Below are 14,309 nucleotides of genomic sequence, written 5' to 3'. Positions count from 1 at the left end.
CACCCAGCACCAAGGTGCCTACCGCGAGGGCCCGAGCACGGCGGTGCAGCCTCAGCTTGGGCGCCGGCTCCACCTGCAGGGCCGCGGGGGCGGAGAGCGGGCGGCGCGAGGGAGGGGCCTGCGACAGCCGCGGCGGCGGCGGCGGCGGCGGCGGCCCTAGCCCGCGCAGCCCAGCTCGGCCCCGGCTTGGTCGGCGCGGCGCAGCGCCGCGCGCGTCCCCTTGCCGCCGTCGCCGCAGCCAGGCGCACCGGCACCAGGCCCCGCCGCCGGGCGCACGGACGCAGCGCGCACGGGCCGGCCGGGATGCGCGCCTGGGCCCCGGCCCGCCCGAACCCGCGGCCGCCGCCCGCCCGCCGCGCGCTCGCTTGACCGCGGCGCCCTCCCCCGGCCGCCCCCGCCCGTCCCCCTGCCGCGATGCCCTCCCTCCGGGGCCCCGGCGGCCCGCGCCCCTGCTAGGCTGCGGCGGCATGGCCCGCGCGCCCGGCGCGACCTCTGCGGATTGCATCGGTGTGTGGCGGCGGGGCATGCCCAGAGCACCGGGCACGGCCTTCAATGGGCGAGGACACGGACACGCGGAAAATTAACCACAGCTTCCTGCGGGACCACAGCTATGTGACTGAAGGTAACGTACGTGTTGTCTGAGACCCCTCCGGCCGGCCGCGGCGTGGGGATGCCGTCGCACCGAATGCCCTCCGAAGGTTTGGACCGCGCGATGTGTGTCGTGTCCCCCCGCCCCACCCCATCCCATCCCACCCCATCCCACCCTGCCCGGGGCCCAGGAGGGAGGGAGCCCGAGGGTACCGGCCTCCGCTGCCCAGCGCCCGGACAGGGCAGCGCCCTCCTCCGCGCCGCCCTCCGGGAGGCAGCTTTCCGCTCTCAGGCCAGGTGGCATCCTGATTCGGCCCTGACCATAATTTTTTAAAAGGCCATGCCTGTGGCTAATCTGGTGAAGAAATCTCGGGGAAATTTAATGGTTTAAAATCCTGGATTTGCAATTTCAGCCCTGCCAGGAGCCCGCAGAATTTTCTAGGCTGTCCTCTCCCTGGAGAAGAAGAGGGACCTGGGGGGAAAAAACATAATCCATTGCCAGATCCTCCTGGGAGGCCCGCCTGCCTGGGCCCCTCCCTGTCCTCCAGAGGCAGGGTCCCTGAATGGGAGGGAGAAGGCGGCTGGTTTGGGGCTGGCCTTTTTATTCCTGGTGAGTTATATTGAGACAGGAGCAGCTGGGCTAACTGTCGGGATTTTCCAAAAAAGTGGGACATGTCATCCCAAATAGGCCCTGTTTAAAATCCCTAAGTTGGCCCTACAAACCCAACCCCAACACCCACCCTACCCAGAGGCTGGTGGGTCAGCGCCCCTCTCTTATAGGCCGGGAACTTCCGGGGCCCCCTGCTCTGCCTTGCTAGGGGAACAGTGGGGACAGCTTCCGCGCGCAGGCAGGGCCCGCGGAGTGACCCCGATGGAGAATGGGGACCGGGAGGTCTGGGCGCGGGGACGCCTGTGCTGGAGCCCTGCCCGGATGCAGGGACGGTCAGCCGCTAACCCACGGGCTGCCGGCCCGGCCGCAGAAGTGTGCATGGGTTCCCTGGGTGGGTGCCCCAGTGGGAGGGGTCCTGGGCACAGGTCCCGCGGGGCAGGTGCGCGTGGGTGCCTGTATCAGGGAGACCGAGTGGGCCGGGCGGCGGGGACCGGGCTCCTGCGGCTGGGTCCGCCTCCTCGAAGCCTGGCTCTGCCGGAAATGAGGCCGAGCGGAGCTGGAGCCCCGCGGAGGCCCGCGTTGCGCAGCTCGGGCGTGGGCGGGCTCGGGGCGCCCTGGCCCGGGAGGCAGAGGCTGGGCGTGGGACCTGGGCAGAGGGAGGCTGCGGGGCCCGCGCCCGCTCCCGGCGGGAGAACCGCTGAGTCACGCTTCGCCGCCGGGTGTGTGCGGGAGAGGGGCAGGGCTGCCCGAGCCTCCGGGCCAGTGAGGCTCTGACCCGGCCGCGGCTTTGGGAGGCCGGGGGAGCTGAGAGCGGCCTTTTGTCGCCTGCCTCGGCGAGGCGGAGTCGGGATCAGCGTGGGTCCGGGATATGCTTTCTGCTCGCAGCCTGCAGCGACAGAGGGTTGGAGGAAGCCGCCGGGTTGCTGGCCCGTGCCTCGGTGGCCTGGCTCTGGCCGAGAGCGGATCTTGGCAGGTTGCCCCGCTGCTTCCTGCTCCCAGGCTCGCTGTGGTCTGGCTTCCTGGAGCAAGCCTCTGTTTGCTCATCTCTACGTTGGGGATGATGATGAGATGGGGTGCAGGGCTTGTTGTGGGACTAGGTGTAAAAAGCGCCATGGTGGACATTTTCAAACATTAATTCCCTCTGCACCCTTTTCTTTAATAATTTCACCAGCTCTCAGCAGGGGACAGCAACGGGGATGGCACAGTTCCGGGAGTCAGAGCAGTGCTATCCAATCCTTCATCCAGACACCAGATATTTACCGAGCACCTGCTGCGTGCCAGGCACTGTTTTATCCCTGGGGACTGGACAAAAACTCCCTGCCCTTGTGCGGCCTGTGTTCTATCAGGGAGCTATGTGACCTTGAGGTCTGTCTTCTCACCAGGGCTCAGTCTCCCCATCTGTGAAATGGGAGTGAATCCTGCCCTCAGGGTCTGGGGGGTTTCTGTGAGGAGCAGGTGCAATGGTGATGAAGGAGCCATTCGGAGCTGTGCATTGCTAACACGCAGCCAAAGGATGCTGAGCACCTGCTGTGTGCTGGGACCTCATTCGAAGGCCCACCTATGCCTTATCCCCACCTTTAGATGAACAAACCAAGGCCTAGCCTTGTCCCTGGTCCAGACTGAGTGCCAGTGTGTGCAGGGCATAGGGCTGAGGTGCTGCGGATGCAGAGAGCAGAATCAGAACAAGAAACAATAATCATCATTATAATAGGTAGAATTTTGGCCTCCCTAATGAAAAACGCACTTTCACACTGTTGCATCCTGACTATATTTTGTGCTCAGTGCACAGGGAAGGTCACAGATTTGAATGTTAGAATGTCAGATTTGAATCATGTTAAAATCCTGCCTCTGACTCCTGACTGCTGTGCAGCCTTGGACAAGTTACTACACCTTCCTGAGCTTCACTTTCCCTTTGTAAAGGGAGAAATAATAACGATCTTTCATACAGGGTTGCTGGGATGATCAGTGATTTTGCTAATACAGAAAGTGCCCAGCACAGTGCTTGGCTTGTAACTGGAAGAGCCTGTGGGCAAATAGTGGATGCTAAAAAACTCAGTTTGAGAAAAAGCTAGGTGCACAAACTCCTGTTCTACCTGTGGTTGCGTCTACACTCCCCCACCACACCCCAGCTACTCTGATCTACCTCCTGTTCCTTGAGCAGGCCATTTTCTTTCTTGCTTCAGGGCGTTTGCACTGGCTGTTCCTCTCCCTGGAACACCCACCTCCTGCCTTTCTCGCCACTGACTCCTTCTCATCCTTTGGGCCCCATGTCAAATGTCATCTTTACCCACGGGAGCCCTGCTTGAGTTCCTGAGTCTCTTGTAAAATCTCAAACATCTTGGGAAGAGTTTAGGTTTTGTTAGTCCTTCACATGTTGGTGTGAATTAGTCAGAGCAGGTTGGATTTTTTTTTTTTTTTTTTTTTTTTTGGTGGCAGGGTTAGGGGGCTTACTCGGGGCTGGGCTCAACTGCCTTGAGGGTTGTGGTGATCGTTAGGTGCACATGCAGGCCACCTGGGGGCACAGAGAACTTTGCATGAATAGGGTCAGGGTGTGGGGAGAGCAGAGCAGCTGATAGGGCCTGGAGGTTGCTACGAAGTCTCCATCTAGTTAGACAGTTCTCAGGAGCTGGCTATGGTTCCGGGAAGGACTCTTCCTGGTTCTGTTCTTTCTCTTTTTGCGGCAGGCCCCAGTACTTAGCTTTAGGGTGAGTTGAATAAGCATTTCCAGACTAGACTGAACTTACAAAACCCATCCATCCTTCCTTTGCTTAGCACCATTTGCCAAGCACATCCTCCCCTGGGCAGGCAGTGATGACCAAGACACAGGAGCTCAGCCAAGGGGAGGTGGTTGAGGCTGACCAGGTAGATCCTGTTGTGATTGGGTCTCTCTGGGAAGCAACAGTCACTCTCATGTGCCTGACAGGTAAGGCACTTCTGGAGCATGCTTTTCAGCTGAGGCCAGAGGCACAGCTTCCCCTCGTGATGAGCATCTCAGCCATCACACTCTGTTGGACACTCGTGCTTTTTGCATCTGCAAAAGGATGTACCCATGTTTTCCTGACTCCCATCCCTAGATGTCCTGCGTGATTTCAGAGTAGTCTGTTTATTCCCACAGAGTTGTCCTCATTTTATAGTTGAGGAAGTGAAGGGTGCTTGGGAATTGCTAAGGTCAGCATGGGGTCCTGGGCCTGTCTGAACGCAGCAGGCAGGCAGATTTTCCTACATGGAATTGTCTGCAGGTTTTGAACTGGTTGTGCCCTGGATGCCATCTATTTTCTGCCCAGGAAACCACACTGAAGAGGAGGTGCTGCTTGTAGGAGACTCAGCATTCAGTGAAATCTGCACCCTTATGGTGGACATTGCAGCTGATACCCACAACAGTTAGTCTCTCTTTTCCCAAGGAGAACACATATGGTTCCTAGTAAGAGATCTCGGGCCATAGCTGGATCTGATCAGTGCAAGGATGATCTCATTCCCCTTGCAGTGACTGGTTCCAGAATGGATGTGGGAGTCAGTTCTGGAGGTTGAGTGGAAAATAGGGAGAACCACAAGTAAGTTAGTCTCTCTCTTGTGATGGGAACAGGGAAACCCTGTGGTGGCTGGCAGCCATCTTGACACCATGAGCGCCAACACCATGGGGCCAACACCGTTGATCGCAGGGCAGAGAGTGAGTGAGATCCAGGGCATTCAGGCCTGATGTCCAGCCCACTTCTGAACTTCCAGTTACATGAGCTGATACTTTTCCTTTTCGTTGTGTACTTTCAAGTCTCTGTTACTTGCAGCCAATAGCACCCCAACTCACACAGCCCTGACTGCCTATCAAGAAAACTAGGAGGCTGATCTGTAACCCACAGCTAAGACTCGAGATACATAAAACCCAGAGGGATTTTTGTTTGCTTTCTGTTTTGAGAACTCTCTTTCATTTCACTCAAGTCGAGGTTACCAATTTCTGATTTTCCTTCCTCAGTCCTATTGAGGGGGTATTTTTGGCCAGATAAGAGAGCCTAAGATCTGGTGTCAGGAGATCTGGGTTCCTGGTGAGGTCTGACCCTGGGTCTGTAATATTAGGCTGGTCATACGGTCTCTCTGAGCCTCAGTTTATTCTTAATAAATATAATCGGTAAGTGATGATGTCTATTCTTTAGGGGCCAGAGTTAGACTAGCCCTTAGAATTGTCATCAGACCGGCTAGCCCAACTTCCACCCCCAACCTATGGGGAAACTGAGGCTAAGAGGGGAGACATTAGTGGTGGCACAGAGGGAGATTAGGCAGAGTCAGCCTTTGACTTTTGAAAATCAAGATGTGGACTGTTCAGATTCTGTGTTCCTTTTGCTTCCGTTTGGAAATGCCACTTACATAAGCTTCCCTTGGGCTTCACAGCGGGTGTGGGCCCCATTTCAGTGCTGGGGTGTCCTCCGTCAAATCACTTCAGTTTCTGAGCCTCAGTTTCCCTGCACCATCTAGTGCCCTGGGTTGTCATGAGGCTCAAAGGAACCAAGGGCATGTGGACTCTGAAGTTCTACACGTGTAAAAGGCGACTGCTGTCAATTTCCCCAAATTGTAGTGTAGGCCAGCTCCCACACCCCTGCTGTAAGCAATGTGCTCGTTTCTTTTTAATCAACCCGAACTTAAAGCTTGGTGCAGTCACAGCTTTTCTTTTGGAAGATGGAAATCAAATTCTAATAAAATTTTTCCACTCCATCTCCTGGCTGTTGCCGTTGCTACAGTTTTCAGTATTTATCCTTAAAGCTTGCAGAGCTAAGGGATGTTTGGTAAGAAGTGTTTAGGCCTTGAGACTGGAAGAGCCACTGTATGAAGTGCTAGGTTCCATGGAGAGCATGGTGGGGAGTAACAGAAGGACAGTGAACTCCTGCGAGTCCACCAAGCAGAGGGCCACACTTTCAGCAACTGGGGTATTTCCTTCCAGTCTTGTTTTAATGCTCGTGTCTAGTTTTAATGAAAACTGTCATCTGTCTGTATCAACAATTTTGAAGGTTCCTTTTCTAGTTTGGCCTGAGATTATAAGAATTTTCCAGGGCTTTGCTCCAGGGCTGGTTTTATGGGTATGCAACCCATGTGGTCATCTAGGACCCCACACTCAGAAGGACCTGTGCTTGGGTTCATGCTCTGCTGTTACTATCTTCACATTTTTAAGAATTTCACTTTGGATCCTGTGTTTTGTAAGTGAAGTCTGATGGGACGGGGGAGACTGGGAATGAGCAGAGGGGCATGTGTGGCAGGCAAGTCTGTGGTTCCACACAGTGGCTCCCACACCACAGCACGCTACCCTGTGTTCACTTGAGCGTCTGAGCCCCGCGCACAGTGGACAGCTCATGCACCTTCTCAGTGCGTCTGCAGTTTCACAGGCAGGGGCCACGCTTTCAACTGATGCTCCAAGGCACTGATGTTCTAATGCAGTGACTTCTAAGAAACACAAATGGCGCAGGAACCCAATGGTGTCTTTTCTTAACGTGTGTTACGTGCCCATATTTGCCAATCACTGACAGTGAAAATGATGACACAGAAGGGAAAGGAAAAATAGGGTACCCACAGTTCCTTTTCCTCCTAGTCCTTCCTTGTTTATTATTGAACCAAGGGTAGAGGGTGTTGGTAGAATGTACCCATATCTAGAAGTGAAATAAGAACAGTTAAGTTAGTTTCCTCTGCTCTGGTAAGAAAAAAATCCATCTGCGAAATATAACTTGTGCATTTCGGTGAGTCTACGTTCGTTACATGCTCCTAAGTTTGCATTTAAAATTGGAAGCGCACAACAGAATGGTGAGTGATAAAATGCATGGTAAGAGTTTAAGCTTTTGTTTTTTTTTTTTTTAATTTCAATTGACATTAAATAGCAAATAACCTCATGACAAAATATGGATGGCATGGAAAAGCTTTGTGTCTTAGTATCTTCCATGATGCTTTTCCTTTGCTTCTTGAACAAGGGGCTCTGCATTTTCATTTTTCCCTGTGCCCCACAAATTATAGGGTTGACCCTACTTTGCTGAAACTCTGGGTAGGGTGAACTCCTTGGCTCCGCCTTCTACCCTCTTGGCTTTCGTGATTGGTGGAAATGGTGAGAGCCTGCCATCCACTGGGTGGCTCTTCCCTATGGGGAGGGGTTACAATGTTAAAGGTCCGTGCTCCTCTCTCACCCATTGGGTCCATGGGCCTCTGACTTCAGGTTGCTCTACAGGAGAGAGGCCAACAGTTCTTTTATTTTACAGGCTAGATGTTAGACCTACCTCTCCCCACAGGACCAGGGGGTGGGGAGGTGAAGTAGAGGTCCGTAGCTCTTTTTTTTTTCTCCTACAGATTTACCATTAATAAAGTAGATTTTCTTATTCCTGTCTTGCGGCCAATCTTTTCTGTGTAATCCTAAGTCCCAGCAAGGAAGAAGGGTGACTGGTTACCTTGGTCCCGCCCCAAGTCACACAGTACATGTATTTACAACCATCATTTTATTGGCTGCATACTATTCCTGTGATAAATGTGTCATCATTCAGTAGTTCAATTAATCATCTCCTTATGGCTGGATATTTAGTTCCCTCCCTCCCCTCCCTCCCCTCCCTCCCTCCCTCCCTCCCTCTCTCTCTCTCTCTCTCTCTCTCTCTCTCTCTCTCTCTCTCTCTCTCTCTCTCCCCTTCTTATTTTCATAACTAACACTGCAGGAATGAACACCATTTGTGTGTGTGAAGACCCCCTACTCCCATTCTTCCTCCTAACCTTGGAATGATTCTCTTCAGAAGGAATTCCACACGTGCTATTTCATACAAAGATCACGAGCATTTTTAATATTGTTGACACACATTGGCAGATTATTCTCCAGAAAGTTTTTCTCTTTTACCACATGCTGATCAACATTAGGTAGTCTAATTTGTTTGACCTTTGCAAATATCAAAGATGAAAAATATTTGTTGTAATTCACGTCTGCATACCAATGAGGCTGAACATTTTTTCCTTTTGTTCAGTGGGTATTGGCTGATCCCTGTTGTGTGCCAGGGTGACATTAGATTCTAGACATACAAAGTTGAAGAGCAAGGCTGTGTCTGCCTTGAAATGTGGACTCTCCTTTCCCAGTGTCTTGGATGCCACCGAGGGACCTAGCTGCTTCTCAGGAGAGAGTCTGGAGCTGCTGGAGGAGTCTGCACATCCCTCGCACTCTGGGGAGTCCTGTTAGTTACACTGGATCTTGCAAAGACAGACATCTCACCAGTAAGGCCTTGGGCAGAATGATTCACGTGGACTTTAGGATGAAATAATTATAAAACAAACACAACAGCCATTGTTATGATTCACCATTTATTGGCTACGTACTATAATACTATATGCCGGACATGAAGCTACGTGCATCTTATTAGAGATGCCCCAAACCTGGTGTTATGTATATTATTTCCCCATTTTACAGATGAGAAAACTGAGGCTGAGGTGCTTGCTCAGTGTCACATGGTTTGTAAGGGAGAGAGCTGGGTTTTGAATGCAGCCTGCCAAACTCACACTCCTGACTGCTATATCAATTGGCTGGGAACCCAGGGCAGGGACGGGTGGCCTGTTCAGTTCTGATTATGCACCGCACTTAGGAGGTTTTGGGATTTGAACTAGACTGCCTGGCTTGGTGCTCTTGCTATCTGTGTTGCGATGAAAGGCAATTGAGAGGGGTCAGCAGGAGGAGAGATCTCCTTCACGGCACAGATGGATGGCGGTGGCAGAGGCCACAGGTGGACACGTGGTCCGGGCACTGAAGGGCAGGTGGCATTTCCAGGTCGGGGGTGATGATGTGCTGGGACATGACTTTCTAGCGCATTCTGGGTGGGAGGAACAGCATGTACCAAGTGGCATAACGCTTGCCCCCTGACAGTGTCTGGCTCCTCTGCTTGAGACCAGGAGGCAGTTAGTTAGTTGCCAGCCGGCCCGGGAGCAGGACACACCTGGGGGCCCCTGTGCTGCCCAGGACGGGCACTGCCCTCCTTGCACAGTGGGGGCCATTGTCCTCCAGAACCCGTGGCTGAATGTCCCATTGAGGCAGAACAAAGGCTGCTCAGAGGTTCCCAGCTGGGGTGTGGGCTGCCCCAAGCAGGGATGGGATCTCCGATTGCAGGCCAAGGGCCTCCTCTGGGCCAGCCTGGCCTCCTGCAGCCCAACCCCCACCCCTCCCCAGGACCAGAACTGTTGCTGTTGGAGGCTGGACCTGGGCCTGTGCTCTGGGTCTGGCACAGCTGCCTTGCCCTTGGCAGCTTCTTCATCCTCTGGGCAATTTCCCCATCTATGAAGCAGAGAGAGAGAGAGCTCCCAACCAGCAAGGCTTTCAGGCAGAATTGAATGAAATAGTGCACACTCTGTACGTTAATCTCAATAAAAGGGAGATCTTTCATGATCATGATTAGCTTCTGAATGTTTTTTCACAATTTCAAAAAAGTTTTGACGCAAACTTTCACATTTGTGCCACTTCCAGGGCAAAGTGTTTAAGAAGAGAGTGCACCTTCCCCACTCCCTCTTTCCCAGAGGAAGGAGAGATGCCACTCCCTGGAGCCCCTCATCAGTCTGTGGAAGAGACTGCTGGCCAAGTGTTACAAGAGGAGAAACTTCTTTGCATTTGTGAGAAAATCATCCACTGAACTGCTTCCAATCTATCAAGATCTTGCTGTACTTCCTTCATTTACTCTCCCCTGCTTTTGGCTGAGGAATTTTTAGGCAAATCCAAGACTCCTCTCATTTCCCCATTCTATCTGCAGGCATCTCTGAGTGTTGAGGGCATTTCTTATAGCCCAGTGCTGTTATCCCACCTCACAAAGCACATCCTGATTCTTTGTTACCTAAATTCTGGTCCATTTTATGAATGTCCCCAGTTGTCTTGGAAATGTCTCTTATGGTTGGGTGGTTTGGCCCAGGATCCAAAGTCCTGCACCTGTGTTTGGCTGTTCTGTCTCTCGTCTTTTCTGACCTAGACTCGGCCTCCATCCCCTTTTCGGGCCACCGACTTGTTGAAGATATTCATTATTATTTTATTTTATTTTTTTAAGACGGAGTTTCACTCTGTCGCCCAGGCTGGAGTGCAATGGCGTGATCTTGGCTCACTGCAACCTCTGCCTCCCGGGTTCAAGCGATTCTCCTGCCTCAGCCTCCCAAGCAGCTGCAACTACAAACAGTTGCCCACCACCACACCTGACTAATTTTTATAGTTTTAGTAGAGACGGGGTTTCACCATGTTGGTCAGGCTGCTCTTGAACTCCTGACCTCAGGAGAACCCCCACTCCAGGGGCTTGATGCCATAGAAGTTTATCCCTTTGTAACAGTTCATTGTGGATGATCCTAGTTGGCCAGGAGTCTCTTCCACAGAGTGATGAGGGGCTCCAGGCCCTTCTTATCTCTCAGCTCCCATGTCCTCTCCATTCTCTAGGGAAGAGGGTGTGAGGAAGGTGTACTCCCTCCTTAAATCTGCCTTCATTATTATTTTAGAGATTATAGTGTCACCCCCACTGTCCCTAATTTGTGCCTGGATTCCATTTGCCCTATGGGTCTGGAAGGCTGAGAAGTGGTTGCCTGGACCTGGGCATCGGCCTTGAGGCTGCCCCTCTATCCTCCAGGACCCCTCTCTGCAGAGTGGTGCCCTCATCACTGCCTGGCTGAGTGATCTTGGACAAGTTGTCCAGCCAGGCTGTGCCTGGGTGACCACATCTGAGCTAGGGGTGAGTGTGGCTGCACCATCCTCTCTGGGATGTGGTGGGTATTGAATGAGATGGTGCATGCTATGTGCTCCGTGGGTCTGGTGCCTGCAAGTCCCTGTCTTACCCCCATGATGGGGATGTGTCAGGAACTGGGGTAGCCACTGCCTGCCCACACAGTGCTCACTTTCTGTAGGGGAGACACCCCTCAGCTGGTCACTGCATACAGCAGGGCCAGCACTTTCTGAGGGAAGAGAGATATTCTCTTGGGAAGTCTGGATGCTGAAGACAGTTTGTTACTCTGATTAATACCAGTTACGAAGAAACCCCCACATTCCAGGGGCTTGATGCCATAGAAGTTTATCCCTTTGTAACAGTTCATTGTGGATGATCCTAGTTGGCCAGGAGTCTCTTCCACAGAGTGATGAGGGGCTGCAGGCCCTTCTCATCTGTCAGCTCCCGTGTCCTCTCCATTCTCCAGGGAAGAGGGTGTGGGGAAGGTGCACTCCCTCCTTAAATACTTTGGCCCAGACGTGGCACTTGTCACTTCCCTCACATTCTGTTGACCAGAGCTAGTCACATGGCCCTACCTTACGCAAGGGGCGCTAGGAAATGTAGTCCCTGGTTGGGCAGCCCAGTGGCTACTCTGCAGTGGGAAGAACCTGCATCTTGGTGAATGACTTGCCATCTTTGCCACATGACCCACAAAACAAGCCTTTACATTCTCAGTCCAAAACACCCTACTAAGAGTCCTGTGCTGGAGACAGCCTCACTCAACCCCTGACTCTCCCCTCTCCCTGCTTCAGTGTCTACACGTGCACGGTGCTGTGAGATGCAGAGTCCAGAGTCATGCAGTGGCTAGGAGGTCAGGGACGCCTTCCTGGGAGAGGCAATGTCTGAGCTGAGTCTGCAAAGCCAAATAGGTGGTGCCCAGGTGGATCAGGTAGGAGAGGGGTTCTGGGTTTTGGCTGCAGCAGGGGTAAAGGCTGGTGTCTTGGGAGAGGGCATCCTGTGTAGAGAGGGGTCTGTGGGCCAGCGAGATTTAGAGGATGTTTGTGGGGTGGGGTGAAGAGAGGAGCTGGAGCGGGATAGGAAGTGGGAGGCAGGACTGTTTGTGAAAGGCTTCAAATGCCAAGATAAGGAGTTTGGATTGTATCCTATTGACATTGTGGAACCAGATGGAGATGGGGCATTTCCCTTTGTTTGAAAGTGTTTTGATTTCTATTGGCTGTCTTACTACAAAAAGCATATGTAGTCATAGCAAAAAGTTCAGAAAATTTAGAAAGAGAAAAGGAGGAAAAGAAAATCCTACCACTGAAAATATTTGGGTATATATGTTTTTGCATGTGTATGTACATACTATCTAGGTTTATATATATTCCTACTTTTTTTATTCACTGAAAAGTGGTTTTTGAGTATCTACTGTGTGTGTATCCTATTTTGTAATCTTTAAAATTTTCCCTTAATGATATGGGAGATTTCTAGTTTAGAAAATACGCAGCCCATTTTCTTAGCTTGCTGGGCCTTCTGTAACAAAGTGCCATAGACCGGGCGGTTGAAACTGCAGAGACTTACTGCCTCACAGTGCTAGAGCTCGGGAGTCTGAGACCAAGGTGCTGGCAGGGTTGATTCCTTCTGAGGCCCCTCTCCTTGGCTTATAGATGAACGTCTCCCTACTGTGTCTTCACTCAGTCTTTCCTGTGTGTGTCTGTGTCCTTAGAGGGACACCAGACATATTGAGTTAGGGCCCATCCACATGACGGTATTTTACCTTCATCCCCTTGTTAAAGGCCTTTTTTTGTCAAATATAGTCACATTTTGAGGTTCTGGGGGTTAGGACTTCAACAAAGAAATCTTGGGGAGGGGGCACATTTCAGCCTGAAGCACCCATCATCATTGGTAATATCAGTCACATGCTTCTGTGTATTTTAATGAGTTCCATGCTGGTGGGTATCAGAAGTTAAGGTTGGTTTAAGATCGTGAGCAGTGTTGTGAGGTCATCTTAGCACCTTTTTGCATGCGTATTTGGTTATTTCCCTAGGGTGTCAAATGGCTGCTTCTGAGAGTTTGGTCTGAGAGTTTCTGAAGTATCTTCATCTAATGTCAACTTTTCCTGATGACCAAACTTGGCACTAACAACTCCCTTTCCTCAGAGCATTGCTAGTGGTGACTAGATCCAACATATTTAATATTTGCCAATATTATGGTAAAAATTGCAGGTTTGTTGTTTTTTTTTTTTGACAGAGTCTTGCTCTGTTGCCCAGGCTGGAATGCAGTGGTGTGATCTTGGCTCATTGCAACCTCCGCCTCCCGGGCTCAAGCAATTCTTGTCTCTCAGCCTCCCAAGAAGCTGGGATTATAGGCTGTGTTCTTTAAAAGCATTTTTCAGTGAGGTTGAGCTTCCTTTATTATATTTATTGATCATGGCATATATTCAATTTTAAATTTTTTTGTGCACACTCTTTGCCTGTTTCTCTACTGTCATTGTCATCTCTGTTGCAAATACTGACCCTTGGTTTGTTGTTTCTGGTAGCATTGATTTTATGTGGTTAGATGTCATGACTCTTGTCCTGCTGAGCATGGATCTCCCATTCCACAATCATGAGAAGAACCAACAATATGGGGGAGGTGACACTGTGTAGCTTTGGAGGCTACATAAAAAATAGGTCATGTATTTCTGCCTTGGAGCCAGCCACCATATTGTGAGGAAGCCCAAGCAGTTTGTGGAGAGGCACATGCAGAGAGGAACCAAGGCCCTGGTTGAGCTGTCTGCCTAATATCCAGCACCACCTTGCCAGCAGGTGAGTGAGCCATCTTACAGATAGAGCCTCCAGCCCTCAGGCAAGCCATCCATATGGAACAGAGATGAGCCATTCCCACCAAGACCTACGCAAACTGCCGATTCATGAACCAAATGAATGATTTCTGCTTGAAGCCGTTAGATTTTGAAGTGCTTTGTTACACAGCAATGGGTAACTGGAAGAGTCGTGGATTCCTGACATTGAATTCCTGGTCCTCCTCCTTCTCAGGCTACCTGTCTAGATGTTCTGTTCTCTCCGTGATTCTGTGGATCCCTCAGAGCCTTCCAGTAACTTCCTTCTTTGCTTGTGTTAGCCTGGGTCAATTTCTGTTGCTTATAACTGACAGACATGGGAAACCAGCCCTAGCAATGAGAGGTGACCCAGCTCAGATCATGAGACAGGACTGGAACACAGGCCTTTCTGAAATGTAGCCCAGGGTCCCATCCCATAACGTGTCAGTAGACACCATGCCTGCTGGATCATGCCTGCTTCCGCTGCACCCTGCACCCAGCTCAGCACCTGCTGTCTTCCAAAGGCCATTGTTGATTGTTTGTGCACACCTGTTAGTTCATGCACAGACAGCAAAGCATGTAGTTGTGCTGCCTCCTTGCCTTCCTGCTGATCTGAATGTTTCAGTCCCCCCTCCAAATT

The 14,309-nt window shown here is 51.5% G+C and overlaps 1 protein-coding gene across 1 annotated transcript in view; it reads left to right on the top strand.

Moving 5' to 3' along the window:
- The first annotated feature begins 335 nt into the window (after window positions 1-335).
- Window positions 336-14,309, top strand: part of PPP2R2C (protein phosphatase 2 regulatory subunit Bgamma) — a 154,031-nt gene continuing 140,057 nt past the window's right edge. The window contains exon 1 of the mRNA XM_010370045.2: window positions 336-622. Within this exon, the coding sequence (XP_010368347.1) occupies window positions 553-622 (70 nt within the window). The 5' untranslated portion in view covers window positions 336-552. The remainder of the gene's footprint in view (window positions 623-14,309) is intronic.

Source organism: Rhinopithecus roxellana, chromosome 2 (genome assembly GCF_007565055.1).
Source record: "Rhinopithecus roxellana isolate Shanxi Qingling chromosome 2, ASM756505v1, whole genome shotgun sequence".
In the NCBI taxonomy this organism is placed as follows: Eukaryota; Metazoa; Chordata; class Mammalia; order Primates; family Cercopithecidae; genus Rhinopithecus; species Rhinopithecus roxellana.
The sequence above is the reverse complement of the archived record's forward strand: the minus strand, read 5'-3'. Positions and strand labels throughout refer to the sequence as shown.